Here is a 25,274-nt window from a genome sequence, read left to right as displayed (position 1 = left end):
ATTAATAACATTATCATTAATTTATAATGTTGGGGTTCAGAAATGCATAAAATTAGCAACAATATGCAGTTATTCTGTATTATAACTAATACAGAATAACTAAACTTACAATGGGACAATAATGGAATGTCCTGCTGGATCCCAAAAAGCACAGAATTCATGGATTTGCATAACATAGCGCAGGATACAGATGTAACCTGCACCCACACTGCATTATTTTTAATGGAATGTGAATTTGGATGGATATTTGAAAGTGCATTCCCATTTTTCTACACACACCCGAAGAATGGGGCAAAAATAATTTAGGACATGTTCCAACATCTGTCTCACAAATGGATGCAAAAATCACCATAAGGGAAGCAGCACAATTTGGTAGTTAGCAAACAAACAAAAACCCAACCAGTAGTGAGATGTGCCCTGTTTTGGCTCAAAGTCAATAATGAGGCCTCAAACTAACTTCATTTAAAGACTCTCGCTCTGTCTCTGTGTACACACACGCACACACACACACACACACACACACACACACAAGATAAACAGCATAATGAAAAAGAATGAGAAGGTAGATCATAGCTTTCTTCTGGCTGCTCCACACGTCAAATCTGCATATAGCTCTAGCAACCAGGAATGAGCAATCCTTGCATTTTCACACCCCTTGCACCACAAACACAATGTACAAATGGTATCCTGAGAGCCAGTTTGCCAGATCTGTGCTCCTCTGTGGTTAATTTGTCCATTTACCTGAAAAGTAAAAAAATCTTTGGTGCCAAACTACCTTTCCAAAGTTGAATATACCCACCCTGAAATATACTCAACCTTTTTAAAGATAACAAACATAAAATAACCAAGACTGGAAACAAATCCCTATCTTACACCTTTCCAGGCCTCATAAAACACTATTACCAGACCTAAGAAACTCAGCCTCAGACTCATTAGCTTCATTCTGACTTTGTATGTACCTTCAGGCATCGGCGGGGTGGGGGTGATCTTAAAGTGAGGACTCTGGCAGCAGGACCCTCATTACTGGGGCAGCTTGCAGACAGAGACAGGTGCTGGCCTGATCTTGCTGCTTTGTTTTGCACTGCCACTTTAAGCAGTATCAGGTGACCTAAGAAGCCACTACAGTCCCATGAGGCTTTCGATTTATATAATGGTGACTCTGGCCTGACTTCTCAAGTAGTATTACTAGTACTGCCTGAGAACCCAAGCTAGCTACTAGCTTTTGTACCTGTGAATAATTCATGTCAGCATTTGCTGCAACTAGGGTTGCCAACTCCAGGCTGGGAAGTTCCTGGAGATTTTGGAAGTGGAGCCTGGAGATGGCAGGGTTTGGGGAGGGCAGGGACCTCAGTGGGATTTAATGCCATAGAGTCCACCCTCCAAAGCAGCCGTTTTTTTCAGGGGAACTGATCTCTGTAGTCTGAAGATCAGTTGTACGTTCAGGGGGTCTCCAGACCCCATCTGGAAGTTGGCAACCCTAGGTGAAACATGATAGGCCTTCATGTAAAACAGTGAACATAAGAGAATGGCTACAGATTAGACATTAAAAATACAAACACAGAACAAGCGTGGGAGTGTGCATTTCATTATCCCAAGGTAGTCTGCCTCTAGCAATCCATCCACAAGTTTAAACAAACCAGCTTCAAAGCTCAACAAGAAGATGACACCACAGAAATAAAAATTCATTAACAATTATAGTTGTATTTCTTTGGGTTATTAAAAAAAGATTTTGTTTGTTTCCTTATCTAAAGAAAGGATATGGTACCCCTGTTGGTTCTGTACTTTCCATGTATGCATCAATCATCAATCACTGGGTTGGATCCAACCAGGTTTTCTGCTAGTGGAAAAGGGAGGAGGGGATGTACTTTGACCAACAATAAAAAGGCTATGCTGGGTATCATGGGATCTGCGTGGACAAAGGTCATGTGGGAAAGGGGCTATAGTAAGGAGGGAAATTGGAAAAGCTTGAACAAAAAAGTTGGTAGGATCCAGTACTATCCAATCACTGCCACAGTTTACTTCAAACATTTGTCACCTCTGCCAAAATATAGCCAGACTGCTGCCACTTGACAGAGGACTTCTTACCACACAGAGAACAGGTTGATTGTAGACCCCAGTTGTGCGTTGAGGCAACCACCGCTACTGCAGTCTTTGTTACTCTGACAGCAGCGGCTCTCCAGGATCTCAGGCAAAGAAAGGTCTTTCCTAACCCCTGAAGAGTTGTGACTGGATATGCCAGGACTGACGCTGACAAGATAAGCCATGTCTCCATGCAGCCACCACACAGGAGGCTGTTAATTCTCGAACATGTACAAAGTGGTTGTTCATTCCCACTTTTACAGTGTAATCCTCTGCAGGGTCGAAATCAGTGGGCTGCATTAGCTGTTAGTCACTTTTTATGGATGTCTTTCTAGTTTGGTGAAGGATACACATGTGAGCTTGTAAGCAGGAGTCTGTGGTTCTGATCCATGTGGAGTGTGTAGGATGATCCTGGCGCTTCTCTAAAGACTAAATTAGGTATTGTGATGATGACTGGGAGACTGATTGGTGGCCTGGCCTGGAAGGACGCTTGTTAGCTTTGTCCTTGCCAGGCACCTGTGACAATCACAGGGTACCCAAATCGTGCAGTTCAGCACTCACTATGGACCTCAAGCTTTACAACTAGATTCGCCAGCTTTTAAATTGGTCCCTTTGGGGGGTCCTTTTATTATCGGTTTGATCTGAAAGCAATTAGCAGGTGATGTTCTTTACTGTCATGCCCTGGGAAGCATCAAATGCCCATTTCCACTCACTGAACGTCTGTTGAAGGGCAGAACAATTTTTTTCCTATTCAGTTGGCAACCTTATTTAAAACTATGGCAGCCATTTCAACTAGCCCCAATGTCACCTGAGTGTCCCATAGCAGGCGCTTGACAAAGGGGACATGCAGAAGAATTCTGGCCTCCACATTAACTTCCATAGACTATATCAAAGTAAAGAATCTTAGAAAATAAATATGCTGTAACTGCGCATAGGGCAGAAAAAACCCAGAAGACACCCCTCGAGACACACTATGTTCTCTGTTTAAAATTATGGCTTTACATGACAACTTTGCACAAACCAATTACCAATTATTACAACTAATCTACTTGGAGCCAAAAAAATAATTCCAGAGTGGATATCCAACCAATTAGTATCGATGAAGACTTGAGGTGTCTACAGAACTCCCCAGAAGGTCTACATCACTCAGAGGGAAGAGCACTGGGGTACGAGCCCTGGCATTGAATCTCAGCTCAGCTCATAAACTGACCATTAATTTCCTGTCAGTCTTTTGTGCCCCACCTTTAGGATGGTTATGATAGTGAAGTATCTCAAAAGGCTGTTGAAATGATGAACAAGGATTTTAAAGTACTTTGAGTAATAATTGTGTTCTGTAAAAGAGGAAAAAAATTGCAGTCTTACTTGCTAGGTACCCGAAAGTTTAAGAAATATTATGAAATATTATGAACGTGAGCATCTATCTATCCCATTTTTATTCCCTCTTCCTCTGTACCCTCACAAGCTTTGCAGGTTAGGCTGAGAGAGAGTGACTGGTCTTGGTTCATACCATGAAAAGTAGGAATCTGCACATTCCAGAGCTGTGCCCTTAAGAGCAACAGCCTTTAATTTAAAAAAACCTCTATATGTTTCTCAGAGACATAGGAGTACAACAAGAATCTTGATTCACATGATGAAAAATAATCTTCCAGAGTTGCTACTGGAACTGGTGCCATTGTCATTCACTGGCGTTCTCACCTTGTCAGAATACACAGGGAGAATCTTCTCTGAGAAACTGGAGCAGCTGAGCATTTCTGTAATCCAGACAGCTTGTTCAGGCAAGGTTCGGGATATTGTGTGTAAGCAGTTCTGTCTCTCATGGGCAGGCTTTCAGTTACAGGGATTTCCTTCCCAGCGCCTGCAAAGGACATGACTTCTTGCATACAGGTCTCAATGTTGTATTTTTCAAGCAGTCTTCTTGGCAGAGGTTTTACCATGAAGTATTTTTGTATGTTTTTTAAGTCGGCAGAGGGGCTTACCCAAGGTGTACTTCAAATTCACATCAAGTGCATTGTGCTGTGGATATATGTGGTGGCTTGATGGAAATGATTTTATCGGATGGTAATAATTTCATTTGGACCTAATTTTATTTATTGGATTATATTTAAAATATCTTCGGTGCCTTTCCAACCACATGACCCTCAAGGCAATGCATTATAGTTATATTGTATAAATAATCTTAACAACCAGTAAACCAACAAAGCCAAAACACAACAATTTAAAAAAATAATCACACTAGTACATGTAGCAGAAATGCCCTTGCAAATAAAAAGTGTTTCCATTTGCTGGCAAAAGCTATATAACAAGGGGTCAATCTAACCTACTAGGGAAAGGAGTTCCATAGGATGAGTGCTACAACATGAAAGATGTGCACCATTTTTTCCTAGAACTAACTACAGCACCTGGGAGAATGCAGAGTTAAAAGCCTCTCCAGGTAACCTTAATGGGCCAAACAGCACCAAATATTTAAGATGTTTAAAGGTAAGAAAGACCACCCTGAACTGGGACCGGAAGCGAATAAGCAACTAACGCAACTAGTAAAACTAAGATAGGAGTAATATATGATTTCTTCGTTGCCCTCCATTCAATAGGCAAGGGGCTGCTCACGGCACCCACCAAAGCTTCCAAAACATTTTCAAGGACTGTCCCATATGAGGAACATTATGTCACTCCAAACGGGATGTTAGCTGGATGTAGATGTAAATATCACAATCTGAGGGATCAGGGCACTGCTGGTGTATTAGCTGAAGCTTGTAAAAGGCTCTCTTTGCCATTGTCACACACACACACACACACACACACACACACACACCCAGCAACAATGCAAAATTCTTAGAGTGCTCTTAAAACCACTTTATAGCTCCTCTGACCTGGCTATAATTTAAAGATCATCGATACTGTGGGACCTTCAAAGAAGCAAGAGTGGGAGAATCAGCAATAATAATAATAATAATGTTTTTAAAAGTGTAACTAGGAGACTTCAGTTTTGAGGTATACTTTGTAGAAAAATAGACTCTCCTATATTAGTATGACCTCATTTTCTCTAATATAATGAGTGGAATGAATAATGTAACTGTTAACTGTATGTATATAGTTGGCAAGTAAGCAGGGGGAAAACCTAGGAGCTTGAGTCCCAGACGAAGGCTCCTAAAACCTGCTCGCGCCATTGGCCCCAGCCAGCACTCCCCATTGGCCCTAAGCCGGGACGCACCATTGGCGACCCGGGGGTTGTTCCCCCCATCATGGATCGGGGGGGAGTGGCTGCAGGCTGCCAAGGGGGGCATAAAAGCGGGGCGGGTTTGCACAGTTCCCCAGTTCTGTTCTGTACTACCATAAAGCGTTGTTGTTGGAACTCCGTCTCGACCTCGTGTGTCCTCCCCACGCTGACTTAACAGTAACAGCAGCAGACAAAGGTCAACTATTGTTCAACAACTAACAATTACAGAACTCCCGCTTCCCCATTACTATCCACTTAATGCTTACATTACTTGAACTTATCTAAAACAAAAGATTCTTTGCCTAGTGTTGAATCTTGTAAAGACTCTCTTCTATTCTGTAGCAGAGCCTTCTAATATTTCATAACCACTGCACTTAAGTAATCCCTGATACATTTTATAAAGTTCTGAAACCCTGACATTCCTAGCTGTTAAGGGTAAATCCAAAATATCATTTCCCATGCAATGTCCCCAATAATACCACAAGGAGATGGTCAGTCTACACCTCATTTTTGTGATGTGTCCCCAATTAGGGCTCTGCTTTCTGTTCTTTTTTTATATCATTATGTTTAATTATTTCATAATAAGCTGGTGGGCCTCCACCTTCTCAAACCAAGACTCAACCCACCGCATGTGATCAAGTGAAAATCAATTTCTGCAGAGGTCAATCTTTCTCCTTTTCTCTCTAGCATGTGGAGATGCAAAGAAGGCTTCCTGCCCCTTCAACAAATGGAATTTCAGCATTCCGGAGTGGATAAAACTGCATCCTGTAAAATCACTTGTGGTGCACAACCACTCAAGACAAAGGGTCCCCTGTTGTCCTTTGCATCTTGTCATTCTCTTTCTCTCACTCTTTTTTAAAATGTTGAATCACAGCAAATTAAAGGATGGTGGTACAGTCGATGCAATTCGACTGAAGTCAGAGTGTGACCCATTAGCAGGTCCTAACACACCATCTGAAGACCAGCGATCTAGGTAAAACCCTTGTGCCATCCCTATTCTTAGACATTGTCCAGCCCATCCTGCTTTGTAAATCAAGCCTTTAAAATGGCTGCTGGCTTTGTAAGGTAAAGGTAAAGGTCCCCTGTGCAAGCACCGGGTCATTCTTGACCCATGGGGTGATGTCACATCCCAACGTTTCCTAGGCACACTTTGTTTGCGGGATGGTTTGCCAGTGCCTTCCCCAGTCATCTTCCCTTCACTCCCAGCAAGCTGGGTACTCATTTTACCAACCTCGGAAGGATGGAAGGCTGAGTCAACCTTGCGCCAGCTACCTGAAACCAACTTCCGTTGGGATCGAACTCAGGTCGTGAGCAGAGCTTGTACTGCAGTACTGTAGATTACCTCTCTGTGCCACAGGGCTCCTTGCTGGCTTTGTATAAACATATAAATACATCCCTTGATCGCACTAATTTTGCTGATTTCTTTCATAGTCTTTATGCTTCCCCCTTCAGAATCTATTGTTATAAGTGGAAGAAGCTCTTTTCTTCAATTTATACAAATGGATGCAACTAAAGGCAGAATTTAGTTGCAGGTGTGCTCTCTATCTCCAGCTGAAGTACCACAAATAATCTGACTAGCAGATTGTTCAGAACAATAGATACAAATACCATTGAACCTGAAATGAGATATTTGAATGATCAGAACTTTGGTGAAGGTTTGCATTGCTAAGAATAGGTAGAACAGGAAAGCACAGTTTAGTAATGTTGATTTTTACCCCGCTGTTTCCTGACCAAGGTCAGGCTCAGGGTGGCTGGTATAATACTGGCCCTTTGACCTGATGCAATGGGACCAGGAACCAGGACTGCCTAACTTTTTTGAAATTGTGGGCGTTTCTGTAATTTTGAGTACAGGTAGTGAATGCAAACCAAAGAAGCTGAGCTGGAAAAAGTTAAAATTACAAATATATAAATTTTAATAAGGTGCACATGTAGATTAAAAGCATAAAATTCCTAAACTAGGAATTTTATGCTTTTAATCTACCATATTTTTTGCTCTATAAGACACACTTTTTTCCTCCTCAAAAGTGAGGGGAAATGTCAGTGTGTCTTATGGAGCAAATGCAGCGGCAGCGGGGCACAGAGCCCGGCCGCCCGGGAGCCAGCTGGGACACCGCCAGCCAGCTGGGGGCGGGAGGCCCCTCCCAGCCACCCGGCGCAGGGCAGAGCAGTTTAACCTCCCCCCCCCCCGCGCTCCCTGGTCCTGAGGCTCAGCTGTTGGGCGGGTCCACAGCTGAGCCTCGGACCGGGAAGGGGGAGTGCGGAGGAGCAGTTTAAAGACCCACCGGCCCTCCTAATCGGGCTTGCAGCGTGGAAAGGGAGGCTGGAGCCTTCCCCCAAGCCCTGCTGTGCGCACACTCTGATCTCTCACAATATGGCTGCTGTGTGGGCTGGATGCAGTCACAAAACATGGGGAGGTTTCAAGCCAGTTATCTTCCTGTGATGGGGACAGCTGTTTTCAAATGGGTGCTCCCTGAAGGAACAAAGATGATGCCTTTGATTCCATCAAAACTCAATTTGGGGGTGTTCCATAGCACCTCTTATGCCAATGAAGTGAAGGAATGCCAGCGTTGGCTCTTTGGGGGTTACCGCACTTTGTATTCCCAGCGATGTATTAACAGTTTGAAAATGTTATAAAAAACATCACTTTAAAAGGGTTTTTGGATACTACGGCTTATAAATGGTTGGAAGACGTCTTTACAGCTAAAGGGGCCAAACAAAGTGCGAACAGTATTTTTTATAACATTTTCAAACTCTTAATACATCAGTGGGAATACATAGAAAGTGCGAACAGTATTTTTTTGTAACGTTTTCAAACTCTTAATACATTGCTGGGAATACAAGTGTGGTAACAGCCTTTATTTGGGAATGAATCAAATTGACACCAGGAAACACATTGGCACAGGTGCCATTTTCCCTACAGACACCATGTTAGGGATAACTGGTCTAAACAAACCTATAGAAGGTAGAAGGATTGGTGCAAGTAAGGAACCCAGGATTCTCTGTATAGAAAGGCTGATAAATTCTCTCACTTAAAGGGAATGGGAAAGGGTTTATCTACAGAAATGCCTCCTACCACATGTATGTATGTAAAGTGCCATCAAGTCGCAACCAACTTATGATGCTGCTGTAGGGTTTTCAAGGCAAGAGACTAACAGAGGTGGCTGGCCAATGCCTTCCTCTACATGACCCTGGAATTACTTAGTGGTCTCCCATCCAAATACTAATCAGGGCTAACCCTTCTTAGCTTCCGAGATCTGACAAGACTGGGCTAGCCTGGGTCATCTGGGTCAGGGCCTCCCACCACATGCATTCATGTGTGTAGTATAGTGCTTAAGAGTGTTGCACCAGTAGCTGGGAGAGCCAGGTTGAATCCCCATGGAAACTCGCTGGGTGACCTTGGACCAGTTACATACTCTCAGCCTAACCAACCTCACAGGGTTTTTGTGAGGGTAAAATGGAGGAGAATGAGGTAAACAGCTTTGGGTCCCTACCAGGGACCCCAATGAATTCAGTAAATAAAACAATAACTATTATTCAGCAAGAAGAAGAGAAGAGTTGGTTTTTATACCCCAATTTTCTCTGTCTTTAAGGAGTCTCAAACCAGCTTACAATCGCCTTCCTTTCCTCTCCCCACAACAGACATCTTGTGAGGTGGGGCTGAGAGAGTTCTGATAGAACTGTGACTAGCCCAAGGTCACCCAGCAGGCTTCCTATGTAGGAGTGGGGAAACCAAACCGGTTCTCCAGATTAGAGTCTGCTGCTCCTAAACACCACACCACGCTGGCAAGTAACATGGGAGCTCCGGTGTTTGCGTTCATAAAGTGTAGACTACAGAAATTGTTTGGATCATCTTTTATCAGAAAGGGATGAGCACATGGCCGAGGCTCATTGTTCCCTGAGTGTGTGTGGTGGTGGGGCATCACCACTGAAGTGCCAAGTATTATATGAGATCTGTAAGCCAGCACCTAGAGAGTATCAGGTTATGTCTTTAGGCAAATAACTTTCCAGGTACATGGTCATGTGCAAAATCTTGGTAACGCTGCTGTAGGGTGGTTGTGAGTGAATGTGCCCCATGCTGCTTTCTCCAGATATGTTCCTAGCCCTTCTCATTCCAGTGACTTTGTAAACCCATTCCTTTCCTATTCTTTCCTGCCAAACTCCAAATGATTTGAAAACCAGAGTGCTAGGGGGAAATGTTTCCTTGCTGCATCATTTGCATTTTGGGGTATGCACTAAAAGCCTTAAAGCTCAGAATTGTTTTCACATCTGTTAATATCTTTACTTGGCCCTCTGATTCTTCTGGTAAGTGTTCCAGTAAATGCTTTTGGGAGTTGTAGTTTGGTGTCAGACAAACGTCTCTGCTTAAACGGGGCTGACAGTCACCATCCACTGATGTCACTCAGGCTCCTCAGCAGCTGGCTTTCAGTCATTCCTGCCCTAGGCCATATTTGAACAAGAGGTGAGAGGCACTGTATTCTGTTACCTATTCCCCTTGCAACCCATTCCCTGTGGAGTTAAAAATGAAAAGCATTTAAAACTCCCTTCTCGACAATGGAAGAGGACAGGGTTTCCCTGTGTCATGGCAATGTGTAGGTGCCCCAGTACAATTCTTTAGAAGGAAGCTTTGGAATAGCAGACGTTACAAATTCCAGTTCCAAACAAGACAGCTTGGAAAGTTATTTTGAAAGGGTCTTTCTTTCTTGTTTTGTTTGTCTAGCATGCAAACACATGCATTTAGAAGGAATTTCTGATTCGTGCAACTGTTTAAAAAGTTAAACCCCACACGTTTGCTTTTTCTGTGGATTTCCGTGGGAGGAATTGGCACATGTCCAAACTGGAAGTCACCAAGCCTTTGTCCAATACAGTTTTTAATGTATTCCAGTGAAATACATTCAAAAGATGAGTTAACAAGAGCGACTTTTTCAATGGATTTCGGTGGAATGCATTGAAAGCTATATTGAGTAAAGGGTTGTTGAGATGCACATTAAAAACAGTTGGCAAACCAGGCCCAACTAATTTTTTTTCATTCAAACTTCCAAATCATGTGTTTGATTCGAGCCTATCTACCCAATTCCTAAGCCAGTTCAGTCAGATATGCTGGGGTCCAATCATTTTACCCAAAGCAGAAGGATTCTCAAGGAGCAGACCCTGAGAAGGATGAGGGACAAATGATGACACACAGATGCTCTCACAATGATACTGTGTCAGCACTGAGACATCATCCAGATGACGTTCTCTGCTCAGAATTTAAGACATTTTACAAGCAGAATTTAGAAGGTAAACTGAGGAGAAAAGAACTGCAGAAATCATGAAAGAATAGTCACTGAACATGCCTTGATGTTCAGTTCTAAGGATACTTTCCAAGAAGTAAGCCTCTTTGAGGAAACTTGAGTAGTATTCTGAGTAGAACTTCTTAGGATTGCTCCCTAGATATTTCCAATCAATCTAGCATCGACCAACACAAGTAGTCAGCTGAGGGACCACCCCCACACTGTTTTTGAACATACTTTTAGCTAGGTCAGGCTCCTATGGAATGGGTCTTAAATACTATGTTTATGCCTCGTCAAGTTTTATTGATGTCAATGGGTCCTAGGATCAAGAGGTCAGACTTAATAGGGCTGCTGATCAATGCATTTCAGTAGAATCAGGATGGCATTCTCTGAAACAGGAAGGGAAGGAAAGACATTTAAGCTATATTTTTGTTTCAGACAAAATACAGTAAACCAAAGAAAAAGTAAAGGAACAAGTAAAGAAGAAAGAAACAATTTTAATAATAGAGAAAAATTACAGCAGGTTGTAATTGGAAAATAAACAGTAAGATCTCAAGAGGATTAAAATATTGGTACCATATATTCTTAGGTAAGTTGTGTTGCAAAAGAATTTTCTGTGTATGTTTCTATACAGAAATGGATGGTTTCTTAAAATTTATAGCTTTGATTCCTGATATAGACTAATTTAGCCAACAAAGCCATAACCAAAGCCATACCCAGTTAACACTCTGATCCTTGGAAGAAAGCCTTGTTGGATTTAACAGGGCTACTTATCAGCAAGAATGTCCAGGATGCCCATCAATGACAGGCACACACAGGAACCTGCCTTAGCCTTTGTCATACCATCGGTCTACTGAGATCAGTATGGTCTGCTCTAACTAGCAGCGACTCTCTAGGGTCCCAGGCAGTGGTCACATGACCTAATCCTTTAGTCTAAGGTAGCAGGGACTGAACCTAGGAACTTCTGCATGCCAAACTGATGATATACCACTGAGTCACATCTTCTTTCCCTGCCATGGGCCTTGGATAAGGCCTCTGTGTTAGCAATCTCTTGCATTTTAAAAATACAATGGTTCATATATCTCAAATGTTTCCCAGGTACACCCCACTGTAATGCACATTTCACATTTGTTTTTATTTTCTGACTTGCCTTGTCATACCTTACACAATTATACATCACAGTCATAATGCTCTCCAAGGGTTGGGAGAAGTCTATTCTCAACTGCTTGTGTCCATATAGCATCTGTTATGGACACAAGCAGTTGAGAATAGACTTCCCCCATCTCTTGGAGAACATTATAGCATCTGTATATGTGACCTGGTCTTTTAACAGAATCATTTATGGCCTCCTCACATACGTTTCTGTGATCACTATAGCACATTTTTGGGCTGTCAAAACATTGTAAATTGATGTAAAAAAGCTGCCATATGTAACATTGTCAGTGTGAATACACTCCTGAGAAAAGTCAGAACACACATTGCATGGAAGTAATTTTGAACTGGCCCACTGAGATGAGGCAGTGCTCTCACTAAACGTCAGGGCTCAACCCAACATGACTTGAGTGGTGTAAGTGCTACAGCCTGTGTTCTTCATGCATTGGTCTAGCCCTAGAAACTGAAGTGGCAACTGTTTATGTGAACTGGACTATAGGTAAGCCACCGCCACCACTGTTCGTCTAACATTCCAAAGAAATTCAAAAGGGTGGATCACAATTGCAATATTTGGCAATGGAGGTAGATCTCCAATAATCTTCATCGACGGCTGCTTTATAGTGATTCTGGGTCTCTTGGACATTCTCTGTGCCTTAGCAAGCAAAGAAGAGGAACCAAAGCATGGCATTATGGTCACAATTGGCTCTACAGCCTCCAGGATCTATTTTGCAGGGATGATATTGCTGCTTTATCCCAATGCCTAGAAGCTTCTATGTGATATGGGTGGTATTTCAAATCTCTGAAATAACAATCTAGACTCAGTTTGTACTCTTGCTAAACAGTCTAATTTGTCTAAACCATTTTCAAACTAGACTGGAGAGAATTTGCCTACCTTTAGCTACTGCATTTGTCCAGTCTGTGACTCCGCTACCTTGCCATTTATCTGCATCCACCTCAAGAATTTCCCTAATCTTAAATTAATTAATGTAATCTATTCATTGGGCTGCTTTAGCTTGAGTAGCCTTACACTGTGAATACCCATTAAAGTCAACATACTAAATTTTCTGTAAAAGAATGGGAAAAGTGCACTCACTCATTTTAACCAACCTATGTGTGAATGATAGCATCGTTAAAGGGGTGAACTAATCTGCATTCAATGATTTTGTGAATGTTTAGACACCATTGTCTACATTTACAGAATAGACAATATAGAGATACTGGGCATGGTAAATATTGTTCTTTTGAATCACAACCGTAATAAAACGGGCAGAAACTAGCCCTGGAAACGCAGCAGAACATGGCATGGTAACAGTGTCTTGATCCTCCTGGTCCACAAAATATTAATTAAAAGCCAGGTGAAAGAGCACGAACAGAATAAAAAGAAATACCAGTGGAAGAAGTAGGATTGGAAAGCCCACAGTGAAAACGAGAATGTGCCTGAGCGATCAGCAGAAAGATGAGGTCAGGAATCACGGCATGTCATTAGACAGTTATTTATAAGGCACATACTACTCTGGTTGCAAAACTGTTATTCAAGGACATGTCCCTTCAGTTTTTAGTAGTTATGTTTCCATAAGAACATATTGCACCACATCCACAGCGGTAGAATCCAGCTTATTCTCTGGCTCTTCAACACTTCTAATGGTCATTCTCCCATGATTCTTCATTTTCTGCTAGCACTGAGGAGGTCAGCGTTTCCTAAAAAACTGGAAACTTCTGACCTTTCCTGCCTAAGCCTCCCTAAAACCTCCCTTCTTCCAAACACAGTTAAACCTATTCCCCAACTGGCACCTTTGAGGGGGAAGGGGAAATCAAAGAGTAATTCATGATTGTTGCTCGCAGCCGAGATGACGATTTACCCTCTAAGGAGCCTGTCCTGCAAAGGAACCCCAAGGGCACAGAACCAGAGGCTGACCGCCAGTGCTCACGTGCATACATTATTTTCATGGCCTTATGAGGACTTGGGATGGCATGAAGCACAACCATGCAATCACAGTGATTACACAAGAGGGCCTATGATGGTGACACAGTGGAAGCTTTATCCAGGTAGTGTTGCTTATGACTTCAACAGGTCCAAATCACCGATACAGAAGAGGAAAGTATCCCCAAACTGCAAATTTGGGCCCAATACTCCATCCCTGTTTTGAACACACCCTTCTCAGAAGACTGTGATATTAGAAGGCACTTTTACAAATAGATCTAATATCAATCAGTGGGGTTTTGATTGTGTTCAACTCCTTTGGCCATCAGAGAACTGTTGTTTCCCCCTTCCTCCCCCTAAACCCCTGTGAAAGCTATATTCTAACTGTTGAAATACAGGAACAGTCTTCACTGTGTATGTGTGTACTGAAGCACTAACACCTAGTATCCTGCTTACTTAATTTTGAGTAGCACATGTCCATTTTTTTGGACACTGTATTTGCATATGTATTAAAGACGTGTCCTCTCAAATTTGTATCCCTTTGGATTCATTTAAAATTTTAAACTTTTTTTTTTTGGACCCAGATATCATGTGATATCTTTGAACATAATTAAGTAAGCTAAGGATCACTTTGGGTGCCAGATCACCACTGCAAACAATTCATTGCAAGCAAAGTGGACACTGAATTGGAGCTAGTTAAGTTTTACTCTTCAATGGCTGACGGCTTCCACACCTGTGCTGCAACACCGACTTTCTTGGCTGAAAACTTTGGCCTTGGAGTAGTAACTGAAGGGGATACAGCCGGTTCTTGCTTCAGAAAAGCAGGGTAGCCTGTTGATCCACAGGACTCAATTACAGGGCTAGAGGCGTTTGACTGGAAGAAAGGCTGTGGACCGTAGGCGGGAACAGAGTACACTGAAGATGCTCTGACGTTAGCTGGAGAACCCACATTCAGTGATCTCGAAGCAGGCCCTGAGTCAAACTTTGCAGGTTGCTTAGGAACTGGGAGTTCCTTTTTATCAGAGGGAGGCTGAAAAGTAAACAAGGACGCATTAAGCTGGTACGGCTGATGCTTCATCACCTCCAAAGAGCTAAGTGCTTTCTTAGGTTTCTTCTTGGTAGTCTTGGCCACGCTGGGCGACTTTGACTGTGGTTTGGCGGCAGCAAGAGGATACGATGGAGAATGGATGGGGTTGTAAGCCACAGGTGGTGGTGCCCGGACATTAGATGAATATTTCCAGGACGCCGGTAAAGATGGGGTGGGTGACGATGCCCGGGCCATGTGGGCCTGCACAGTTTCTGAGTCCACTACATACTTTTCCATCCGTGATTGTCTTTTGGCAAAGAGTTGCGCTCCCTTCCCACTCAACGCTGGGGGCATCTCAAAAGCCGGCCCCACTCCTCCTGCAAGGACAGCATTGCCGAGCGGTGTGGTGGGCGTCATTTTTGGTGTATAGTTTTGGTGGGATGCAGCCGTTGGAGGCCCTTTAAAAGGACCAGCTAGGTTAAGAGTACTTGGGGGCTGTGGAGGGGGATAAGCAGGCTGTGCTGTTTTGACAGGGGCTGGACTTGCCACTTCAGGCGATCTCGGAGCTGGAAAAGCAGGTGGCTGGGATACAGCAACAGCCGGAGGTGACCAGACTGGCGAAATTGGTGCTGCGTCAGTAGGAGAAACCTTTAGTGAGGGTTTTGGAGCCACTGGAGGAGGAACCTTTTGTTTGGCTGCCTGGATTTGCATGAAATTGCAGGCCTCTGCTCCCAAACTGAGATAATCTTCTTCAGGGCCCGATTCAAAGCCAGTGGCTGCACCTTTTTTGCCTTCCGAATTCTGCACCAGGGACAAAAGGGCCGGGTTTGGACTCACCTTGGGAGTGTCTTTGAAAGTAAACATGGGCTTTGCAGTGTTTCTTTTCTTTGCCTCTTGCAAGATTCCAGTCCTTTTGGCAGGCACTGCAATCCTCTCGTCCCTGGAGGCAATCTGCTCTGTTGATTCTGTTGGAGACCATAAGGACGGCTGAGCTGTGCTGGCAACGGGAGTCAAAGCAGTTCTGTATAAGGCTTCAGGCGGTGGGCTGGCTGAAGCGTAAGGAGCAGGTGTGGGAAGGTCTGAGAGAGGGCTCGTCATGCTCCTGGTGGGTGAAAACGGTGCCGCTGCTCTGTTCTGTATATTCGGGAAAGGCTTGGCTGTTCTGTTTAAGCTTGCCGATTTCAGGGGTTCAGAAGGCTGATATAGCATGTTTGTCTCAGGGGCTCCTCCAATGCCATTTTGTTGTATCATTGTGCCATGACCGCGGCTCACTTCGATGTATCGCTTGCTCACGTGGCTGTGCATTCGAGAAGCTTCTTCCTGTTTTACCTGGTATAAGGAGGAGCTAATTTTCGAGGTGTTCTCTGTTGTGATAGCCTCCTGGCGCCCCTCATTACTATGCACCACCTGCATCTTCATTGCTTCTTGCTCAGCTGTAACTTGATCCACCCTTTGCCGTCTTTTGGCAAACATGAGTGCACCTTTGCCTTTGCTCTCTGGAAGCATCTGCATCTCGTCCACGCTTTTCGGTTTCTTCTCAACCTCAAGGAGACCAGCGTCCCAGTCAAATGTCACAATCCGGTCTTCTTTGTCAAGGTCAGAGAATAAATCCTCATCGATTTCTGACTCGCTGGTGCCAAGTAAGGTTACTTCAAAAGTGTTATCTTTCTCGCTTTCTTCTTCACCCTCAAATTCGTCACCCTCGTCCTCGTACCGCTCTAGCTCTCCAGTGCCGTAGCTGACCAAAGTGTATTTCCTGGCCCTTTGGCGACGCTTCTTGAACATCAACACCCCCTTGGAGTTGGGATTGGGAGCTGCCGTCAGCAACAAGGCAATGCTCTTACATTTAGACTTGGCTTCTTTCACCTGCTTTTCGGACAGGCTCTCACTCCGTCTGAGCCCTGTGGAAAAAGATTAAAGAGCATATGTCAATGCACAGAGCCCAGTGTAACATGAGAGTGATTTTAACCCAGAAGCTGCACAATAGCTATTTGGAATTCGAGAGAGAGCAATACAAAGGGAGCAGACCTGAGCAGGACTACTCAGAAGAAGTAGTCTTGTTATTCAATGGGGCTGACTCCCAGGAAAGGTTTTGTAGGATTGCAGCCTAAATCTTTCATTCTCTAGGGCTGGAAGACTACCTTATGCAAATATGCATGGGCAGGGCATTAAAATTAATCTTTTCCCACAGTTCCAACCGTGTTAAAAATTCCATAACAGTCATTCCTCCCTGACTGACATTCTTTGAACAATTTTTTTCTTACATATTTGCCAGCTCAACTTACAAGAGCTTTTGATGTTACGTATCTGTCACTGTCTGTGTACATATATAAGCCCATATAAGACAAGAGCTATATCAGCCATGTCACCTAGATATATACATATTGTAGATGTTGACTTAGGCGTAGATGCTGTTAGAAGAGTTTTCGAATTTCATCTATTCATCTGCACAAGAGTCAGTCCTGATATGGCAATTGGCTTCCTTAAATGATACAAGTAAACACTTCATTGAAACACTGGCTGAAGGGGCATTCATAGGGATAGTTATTTAGAGTGTAACTTGTCCGGAAGTCTTTTCCCAAACTCATTGTGAAATAATTTCATATAAGAAATACAATAGTCGCTTTCAGTCTAGAGGGTATAACTTAACTCCCACAATGAAGAGTATATTTCAATGGTGGATATTTCCCAAGAGGAAGTTGCACTTTGACTGGGGAGAGACATAAACTTGTGCAATTAATTTTCAAATACAGTATCTTTTATTTAATGTTTTCAGTCTGGCAGAAGATACATTATCTGTGCTGAGCATTCAAGAACCAGCAGGACACATACTGAAATAACTAGATAGGTGAACGCCGCAATTAGGGTTGCCAGGTTCCCCCTGGCTACCAGCGGGGGATGGGAAAGGGTAGGGTTACCAGATCCAGGTTGGGAGCACACATGAAGCTGCCTTCTACTGAATCAGACCCTTGGTCCATCAAAGTCAGTATTGTCTACTCTGACCTGCAGCGGCTCTCCAGAGTCTCAGGCAGGGGTCTTTCACGTCACCTACCTTCCTAATCCTTTTAACTGGAGATGCCAGGGATTGAACCTGGGACCTTCTGCATGCCAAGCAGATGCTCTATCACTGAGACACGGTCCCTCCCCAAACTCCTGGAGATTTGGGAATGGAGCCTGGGGAGGACAAGGACCTCAGTGGGGTACAATGCCACCCACTCCACCCTCCAAAGAATCCATTTTCTCCAGGGGAACTGAGTCTGTAGTCTAGAGATGAGCCGTAATTCTGGGGGGTCCCCAGGTCCCACCTGGGGGCTGGCATCCCTAACTGCAATCCTCTGCAGAGTTACTGTGGTCTGTCCAGTCATCATTACCACAGGCCTATAACTGGAAGGACACTGCACAGGATTGCAAAGTAAGGCTCATTAATATGTACCACAGACTTCAGCTGCTGCTGCTACTACTACTACTTGCTGCTCCCATTTATATCTTTCTTATAACAAGTGAGATCTGATCTCATTGAGAGGAATAGGTCAGGTTCAAAGGGAGCAACCAGATCCAGTTATAGTGCAAGCCTAAACAGAGTTTACACCCTTCTCAGTCCACTGATGTCAAGGAATTTAGAAGGGTTCATTGTAGTCCATGGGCTTAGAAGGGTGTAACTCTGCTTAGGACTGTCCTGTTAATTTATTATTGGTAGTGTAAAAATAACTGCTGGGAATGACTGAAAATCTTGTTGAAGGACTGCCTAAACTTCATTATGTTAGAAACGGCTCTTTGAATCGGGCCGGGGGTGGGGGGACCCATGTAGGAGACCATACAAAAACTGTACAATTACTTCCACATGCCCAAGGGGGCTTTGTGGTTGTTTTTCTCAAAGAGCAACTTCCAATTCTGCCTAATAAATCACAGTTGCAACTGAGGGGAGTTTCAATCTCATGGCATGCATTGTCCAAAGGGGGGAAAAACCCTCCACTAGTCCAAGCCCTTGGCCAAGCCCTTGGCCTGGATCTTGGCCTACAGCATCCTCTTTTGTCTTATAGCAGGCTGTGTAATTTTGCTGCTGAATTAAAGGTAGGGTTGCCCAGTCTGGGTTGGGAAATACCTGGGAATTTGGGGGATGGAGCCTGGTGAAGGTGGGGGAGGGACCTCAGCAGGGTATAATGCCATAGAGTACACCTGCCAAAGAAGCGATTTTCTACAAGGGAACTGATCTCTGTTGTCTGGAGATCAGTTGTAACAGCGGGAGATCTCCAGCCACTACCTGAAGGCTGGCAACCCTAATTACAGGGCACGAGATATCACAGGAATCTGTACAACAACAGGTCCCCTTTCGAGTTGTTATAATTGTGGCATGTATGCAGTACTCAATATATGTGTTGCCCTTTTCATGCGAAAGTTTGAACTGCAAAAGCATGCCATGTCCAATCATCTCAATACATGCTTATTGACATGATCGTGCATAGCATGCTTTTCCAGCACCAAAGGCAGGAGTGCCAACATCATCATGACTGAAAAGGGCAAGGGCCCCGGGAGGAAATACTTTTGATGTGATGGTATCACATAGAAGACAAACCTACAGAAGAACGGTGGGACTAGGGTGGCTAACCTCCAGGTGGTGGCAGGAGATCTCTTGCTATTACAATTGATCTCCAGCCGGTAGAGATCAGTTCAGCTGGAAAAAATGGTTGTTTTGGCCATTGGACTCTATGGCATTGAAGTTCCTCCCTCCCTAAACCCCTCCCTCCTCAGGTTCCGCCCCAAAAACCTCCTGCCGGTGATGAAGAGGGACCTGGCAACCCTAGGCGGGACTGTATAGCGAACATTATATGAAGTTACCTCAATTGGCTTTTTCAGCTATTTAGTTCAGTTCATTGCTTTTACTCAAATGAGCTGCCCCAGCCAAGTTCAAATTAGATCTGACTTTGAATAAGACTTTCGTTGTTAGCAGGATCAATTTCTAAGATGTTACGGAAAGGATTGTTGTGATTCCTCCCCCTCCCCCTTTAAAACTATGTCCAAAGTGTTTTTTTCCCCTTTTGCATTCAATCAAGGTTTTTAAAGCTGGGTGCAAAAGACACAGCAATACCTTTGAATTAAGTCAGGCCACTCTTAAAGAAAACACCTCTTTGGGCAAGGACAAAAATCATTGTGTAAATTAAAGCCAAGTACTGAGTGGAGGCTTTCAGTTATATTCCAAAACAAAGACTATTCAGACTGCCAACAACTCTATTATTTTAATAGAAGGTAGTAACTTGTCTTTTACCTTGTAGCAACAGTTAAAGAACTGTCATATTTGGCTTATCCTGAGACATACTACTTTTTCTACTATCAGGATTACTTTACATAATATGGGAAGGATCCACCCAGTTGTTGTTTTTTGCTCAGTCTTACCCAGTTCTCTTCCTTACTACAGGCTCTGTCCCATGTGACTTTTGTCCATGCAGGTCTCATGGTCTGTAATATAACCTTTTCTGGAGGCCTTTTTTACCAGCAGAAAAGCTGGTTGGATTCCCACCCCTACATTTTCCTACATGTATGTTAGTGTTTGCAAGCAAGCATATATTCATGCTGTAATATAAGAATGTAATAAAAGAATGCTTGTGAATAGTATCTGGAAACTGATCACCCTTTGGACAAATACATGTATCGGACAAATAATACTAATTTCACATTACAGAACACATACATCTTCAGACACTTCTGAACATGTTACATGATAAGCAGTCCTTAATCTGATTGTTAAAGCTACAGAATACAGTCCATACATGCACTGTCCTTTTACAGTCTTTACTTTCAGGGTGGGATATGAAGCATCACACAGTGTCTGTCATAACATAACCATGTTATTCCTGCCCCCAAAGACCAAATGGGAGCAATTCTAAACAGATGTAAGTCCTGTGTTATTCAATGGGGTTTAATCCCATGAAAAATATTTTTAGGATTGCACTGTGAAAGACTGGTCTAATTCAGAGAATATCAGTGAGCTCCTAAGGTGTTACATCCTTCTCCATTGAGCTGTGTTTAGGATTGCACCGAAAGATTTAGGTGGTCAAATCCATTTCAGATACTTACCAAAGAACCCTACTTTTAGCTGTACGTGCACCCAGAGGACGCACTGCTCTAGCAGCAGTTCTCATGCCACATGGCAAACTGCTTCTGAGCCTGCAGAGAGTTTCTAAAGCTGTTTGTGATACTGCGTGACCATGCGTGGCAGCCTGATGTTCAAAGAAAAAGAATCCCACTGGGTGTATGCTAGCGCTTGGACAAACCTAAACCTAAAGCGTCTCTTTGGGTAACCAGCCTATGTTTATATTTTTAGAAACAGATGTGTTTCTTTTCAAGAGAAGTTAAAGTTGAAGAGAAGTTAAAGAGAAACTAAATGCATCTCATGCATTTACAAATCAACACTTACTTAAAAATATATATTTGCTTAAAACACTAATGCAAGTCCTCTCTCTCCCCCCCCCCTTTTTTCTAAACAGACTGTGTAATTTGACAGGCATAACCCGACAGTTGCCGCTGGCTTCAGTGCCAAAATGCAAAGTATGCATACTGTTCTTTTATTCTCCATTTAATATGACATAAATATGTGGATTACTCGCAGACATTTCAAGCATAAGTAACAGCTTAATCCACATGCCAATACAAATGGTTATCATTCTAAAAATGTGCCTATAGAGGAATTAGCGAAGGGGTTAGCATTGCTTATCCTGGCCGACTGCATAAGATAGCTCAATGCGAACGTAGATCGCTGTGCCGTTGCCATTTTGCAATGAAATCCCTTGACAGAATTCTTGAAATAGTCAGGAATGAATGAACGAGCGCCAGCAAGAGAAGCAAATCGATAAACAGGTGCTCTGAGAACCCAGAACCCAAATTAGAATTTGTCTTTTTAGTGCTGTGATTCTTTTTTTCAGCTACATTTTATGTCAGACGAAGGACTTCGCTTAGATTTTGCCCTGACCTCTGGGTATGGAAGGCAGAAGGAATAGTAAGTTCACTTTACAGTCTAGGGAAGCCTTGCAAAACTGAAAGGATCATATAACTGGCCAAAAATACACATGCTGGTGTCTGTCAAACTGACTTTCTGCAAGCATCATCAAGCCTCACTACTATGCCCTTTTTTTTTTTTATTCTTCCTGGCTTTTAATAGAAGTAGAATCATTTGTATTTTTAAAGATGCCTGCCAATGAAAAGTAACGGTCTGCTCAACAAAGCTGTCTCTCCTGATATACTGAAATGACTTTTAAATCTTGGTTAAGAAACCTGGTAGAGGCGGTCTTTGTATGAGAAATTTAATTAATGTATTTGTTAGGGGGGTGAGAAGTGGAAAATAAGTAGCCACAGTCTCACAGAACAGTATTATACAGTTACAAAGCAGTTATTATAATGTGTTCAATTCCTATAGCAATAAAGCCTGAAAGAAGCATATAAAAACAATAAGACTTGTACTAAACGTTCTTACAGAAACACGAAGAAGTAAGAAGACCTTAGGAAAATCCTGTTTGCGTATTAATACTCATGCAAGTGCGCTTTGAAATATACATTAGGAAATGTAACCCCCCTCCAAAAAAACACAATGCAACCAGTTTAGCTGCGGCATACTTACTGGCGTGCCTTGCCCTGTGTTTGTGAGGTCTGCTATGTTCCCTTTCAGAGTGCTCGTCGTCTTCTCCCTGCTCTGTGCCTTCGGACGAGATTCCAAAGGAGACCACAGAAGGAGGTGCTTCTGACTGCCCTCCTTCCACTTGAGAATCTACACACCCCTTTTCAGCCAGAGACCTGGATGCTTCCTTCTCCCTGTCGGAACAGTCTAGGATCACTTCCACCTTAGTGAAAGATGGCTCCTTTGTCTCAGCTTCTGGGACTGCTTTGACCCCTTTGCAAGGAGCGATCTGGAACGTTCGGCTCGAGAGCCGGACAGATGGGTCTTTTTCAGCAGCGGGAGCTGAAGTCACCGAGCGACTCTCGTCTTGCTGAAGGTTGCATCCTGTTTCTGAACACTTGTACTTTTCAGCCCCCAGAACTTTTAGACTCGGGACACTGCTGTCTTTGTGCCTGTCGTGCGAGAGGGACAACTGCAGCTCCACTGTAGGGACTGCCCTTTCTCCCTTCTCCCCAGAGAAAGCCGGCAGATTGATCAATTGTGCTTTCGGGGCTTCTATCACTTTGGGAGGGATTTTATGACAATGTGCTATTTCTCTATCCACCACAGCGCTTTGCTGCTCAATCTGGAACATTTCGTTGGTTGCCCCTGTGATTTGCAATTCCATGTGGGGCCTTTGAGTGGCTGTTCTGATTTGCAGAGTGGTGCTTTCTTTATATTTGTTATTTTTAATGTTCTGGTTGTCTCTGGTTGTTTCATTTTCAGGAGCGTGAGTCTCATTTACCCCACTCAAAGACCTGCAGAAAATAACACGCAAAAAACAAAAAGTGGCATTATACTCACTATATTAAAACACCCTCAAATAAATCTTATACATAGCAGATAACATTGCCTTACTGAAGGTGGAGAGATGAGGCCAGATTCTCAGCAGTGAAGCTGATGTGGTAATCTTGTGTGTTCTAGGGTTGCCAGCTCTGAGTTGGGAAATTCCTGGAGATTTGGAAGCTGGTGAAGGTGGCGTTTGTTAGGGGTATAATGCAATAGAGTCCACCCTCCAAAACAGCCATTTTCTCCAGGGAAACTGCTCTCTGTAATCCAGAGTTCAGTTGTAATTTTGGGAGATCTCCAGACCCCATGAAGGTTGCCATCTCAGGAGGCTATTATGGCATAGAGTCCCTCCTCCAAAGAAGCCAATTCCCAGGAGAAGGCTCCAGGGGTGTGTGGAGATAAATTGTAATCCCAGATCTCCAGCTGCATCTGAAGACAACCGTAGGTTACACCTGGATGTTGGCAACCCTCTTTACCTCATAGGTTGCTTTGATAAGGAAGTAGCATAACCTCATATATGCTCCTTGTTGCCCTGAGCTCCTCAAAGGAAAGGAATGATAAGATACAGATAGACTCAGAGAGTCTAGAATTCGGAGAGGCCTTATAGGCCATCAACTTCAACCTCCTGCTCAATGAAAGAAATCTAAAAGTAGATAATTCTTCACTTGGGTTTCTGGGTCCCCCCCCCCAGTCTCCAGTGGGGAGGGGTATGGTTGCCATCTCCAGGTTGGGAAACTCCTGGAGATCTGGAGGTGGAGCCTGGGGAGGGCAGAGACCTCAGTGGGGTGCAATGCCATAGACTTCACCCTCCAAAGCATCCTTTGGAAGCTGCCAATCCTATTCCTCACAGACAAGATGTCCAGCCTCCACTAAAATACGTCTAGTGAGGTACAAACCCAACCCTAGGAAACTGGCTCCATAGCTGAACCTCTCTAACCAGTCAAAAATAGACAGGGCCTATGCAGTTGATAATTTCAGTAAAGATACCCTTGTCTCTAAGGATTTTGAATATAATATATTCTGAGATCTTATAGGACAGAATTTCAAATATAACAACTATTTTAATTATTATTTTGACTAAGATGCTCTTAAACTATCAAAGTCATTTCTAAGTTCAGATTATACTTGGTTTCCATAAATACTGCCTTCATGCAACTATTGGAAATGCTACAGGTCCTCACGCTGCAAATTTTAGGAAAAGATACTGAGGTACTCATAAGGCAATACCATAAGTTCATATACCAAATAGCTCCTTTTTTTGCTCTGGATTAGTCTAGTTAGTTCAGTATTCTCTATTCTGATTGGAAGCAGATTTCAAGAAGTCTGGCAGAGAAAATCTTCCCAAATCACTGGTACTCTGTGAACTCCTTGCCCCCATGTTTGAATGCTCCTTTATGTTCAAAATCATTCCCTATTCATTTAGAAGTTTGCTACCATACAATGTATGATATGATCCTATAGCATTTTTGAGGGGAAAGGATGAAAGTCTCTGACTGCTGCAGGCTGTGTTACCTCAGTGTTGTACGCCTCAGCGATATGATGAATTTTCTTTTTGGCTGTAATAAAGTAAGACTTCAATGCGATCAACAAAGCATTAATAAATTATAAAATACCCAGCAATGTCTGACAATTTTAAAATCAAAAACCGGGTGCAGATTTGAGGAATTCTGAAACTACTAAATCACAGAACGCAAGAGACTGGAAACGTCATACATGCCAACAAGGGACGGCTAAATCAGATAGCACGTCAAAGATGCCTCACTATCGCTCACTTCTGTACTGGTTGCTGGAAACAGGATATGGGCTCAAGATCAATCTACAATGTCTATCAAAGGATGCCTGGTGTTTCCAAAAGGTCAAACATCTTAATTTATGGAGTCCTCCAACTGTAGCTGGTTTCCATCTTGTTCCGTTATTTGAAGAATCATTTGTGGTGCTAGAGAGATATAAACTATAAAGCTATAAAGCCATAAACATTTCCTTGTAGGAAGGAAGCCTGGGGGTAAGCCAGATAAATGTTAGCCTTTATTGGTAGCTTAGGAAGTCTGTATTTGTGGGAGAGAGATTGAAAGAAACAGAGAGGGGGGGGGAAGAGAAATTCCCCCTTAAAAGGCCTCCTTGCCTATGGATATACTGAGAGTCTTTCTGCACAATCTCCCCGCCCCCCTTTAAAGCAA

The 25,274-nt window shown here is 43.3% G+C and overlaps 1 protein-coding gene across 1 annotated transcript in view; it reads right to left on the bottom strand.

Annotated features, from left to right (window-relative positions):
• Positions 1–25,274, bottom strand: part of SYNPO2 (synaptopodin 2) — a 114,942-nt gene that overhangs the window by 6,578 nt on the left and 83,090 nt on the right. Inside the window, exons 3-4 of the mRNA XM_056855465.1 lie at positions 22,273–23,066; positions 14,370–16,564 (exon numbers count right to left, since the gene is read on the bottom strand). Of these exons, the coding sequence (XP_056711443.1) occupies positions 14,370–16,564; positions 22,273–23,066 (2,989 nt within the window). The remainder of the gene's footprint in view (positions 1–14,369; positions 16,565–22,272; positions 23,067–25,274) is intronic.

Source organism: Euleptes europaea, chromosome 9, assembly GCF_029931775.1.
Source record: "Euleptes europaea isolate rEulEur1 chromosome 9, rEulEur1.hap1, whole genome shotgun sequence".
NCBI lineage: Eukaryota > Metazoa > Chordata > Lepidosauria > Squamata > Sphaerodactylidae > Euleptes > Euleptes europaea.
This window is presented reverse-complemented; position numbering and strand designations above follow the sequence as displayed.